Source organism: Volvox carteri, assembly GCF_000143455.1.
Source record: "Volvox carteri f. nagariensis unplaced genomic scaffold VOLCAscaffold_503, whole genome shotgun sequence".
NCBI lineage: Eukaryota > Viridiplantae > Chlorophyta > Chlorophyceae > Chlamydomonadales > Volvocaceae > Volvox > Volvox carteri.
This window is the reverse complement of record NW_003308025.1, coordinates 4507-6278: the sequence shown is the minus strand read 5'-3', so window position 1 is coordinate 6278 and position 1772 is coordinate 4507. Positions and strand designations below refer to the sequence as shown.

General features: G+C 51.4%; 1 protein-coding gene across 1 annotated transcript in view; it reads left to right on the top strand.

Annotated features, from left to right (window-relative positions):
* Positions 1–698: 698 nt before the first annotated feature.
* Positions 699–1772, top strand: part of VOLCADRAFT_71647 (uncharacterized protein) — a gene marked incomplete at both ends in the record, with an annotated part of 4729 nt that continues 3655 nt past the window's right edge. The window contains 2 exons of the mRNA XM_002959661.1: positions 699–771; positions 1153–1284. Coding sequence (XP_002959707.1) covers positions 699–771; positions 1153–1284 — 205 coding nt within the window. The remainder of the gene's footprint in view (positions 772–1152; positions 1285–1772) is intronic.

Sequence of the window (1772 nt, the reverse complement as noted above, 5' to 3'; positions counted from 1 at the left end):
CCCTGTCGACTACATGTGCTACATATTTGTAGTGTTCGTCGCGCTGTGTCTCTCAGAAAATGCAGATCCTGCATGCACGAGTGCCATCCATGGTCACAGCCAACAACCAAAACCTCACCGATCTACTCAACCGATGCTAGTCGATGAATAGCTGCTTTTTGCGGTGATAGCTAGTGTTAGGGTCCTTGAAACCCTAAACGCCTAGAAAAGGCTACACACGGCTGACTGCAGCATTTCGTGCATTATTCGTGCATGTATTTGGTTATGTACGTGTCCTGTTAGGCTCTGGTTTAGGTGGAGGCAACCGTTCCCCTGTCGGCTACATGTGCTACATATTTGTAGTGTTCGTCGCGCTGTGTCTCTCAGAAAATGCAGATCCTGCATGCACGAGTGCCATCCATGGTCACAGCCAACAACCAAAACCTCACCGATCTACTCAACCGATGCTAGTCGTTGAATAGCTGCTTTTTGCGGTGATAGCTAGTGTTTCTAGGGTTTTTAGGGTCCTTGAAACCCTAAACGCCTAGAAAAGGCTACACACGGCTGACTGCAGCATTTCGTGTATTACGAGTACGTGTCCAACGGCAGGGACCAGCAACAGGCACAAGCAAGGGATGAATAATTCCATGCTGCCGCCTTCGTGTTGCTGCTGTGCTGTCCCGGCATGCATGTTCTGGCTAGCTACGACCAAATACCCCATGTACACATGCACCAACGTGTACACGTACACACACATACATACACGCACACGTACACACCAGGATGGATCATGTTATGAAAAAGCCAGAGCGGATATGTCCCGCGCAAGAGCGATGTGCTGCTCATGTCGAGTTTTGATCTCGAGACCTCCCGCTTACTAAACGGGTGCTCTTCCACTGAGCTACACGAGCAGTTGTGGGTGATGGTGTCGAACCCTCGACCTTAGGATAGTCCAAGTCACAGCACGATAACAGCTATGAGACCTACGCGCTAACCACTGCGCCACACCCACACAGACATGCAGCTTCGCGCGTGGCAAGAATTTGCCGTACACCGTACACCGTACACCGTACACGTACAAATCGTACAGGACGTGCGTACACACGCACCCCCGACGATTGGGCCAAATACGTATACACCACATCTACAGCCAACGCATGCCCGCCTCATTAGCTCTTTATTTTTCCCGGGCATGTGGCCAGGAAGTGTATATCTGTGTGACCATACATATCTGTGTGACCATACACATCTGTGTGACCATGCATATCTGTGTGACCATACATACCTGCTTGCCGATAGCGCGACGTGACGCGCAATCTGTGGTGGTGTAAGGGGACTTCAACAAGTATGAATGTAAATGCCTGGCTGATTATAATCACTCGCCTGGCTGATTCCTTGTGGCTTGTGGCTTTTGGGTGGTGGGTGCTATCCTTATGCAGCCTTGGCTTGAACGAAAGCACATGTACGAGAGGGATGCAGCACAATGATTCTGATGGCAACGTTTCGCTGGCTGCTGGTGCAGCAGCCGCTAGCATGGCCACGACAACAATGAACTGGGGGCTGGTCCAGGCATGTGCAGCGGCGGCAGCACTGGTGGCAATAAAATTCACCCCTGTTAGGCCCGGATGTCGGCACCCACTTGCATCTCACTGGCCACTAGTCGGTCGCTTCACGTTGCACCTGGCAGCAGTCTTGGATATTGGCACGTCAATGCGGTTGTGATTGGCTGCTTGCTGCGTGCATGTATTTGGTTATGTACGTGTCCTGTTAGGCTCTGGTTTAGGTGGAGCAAC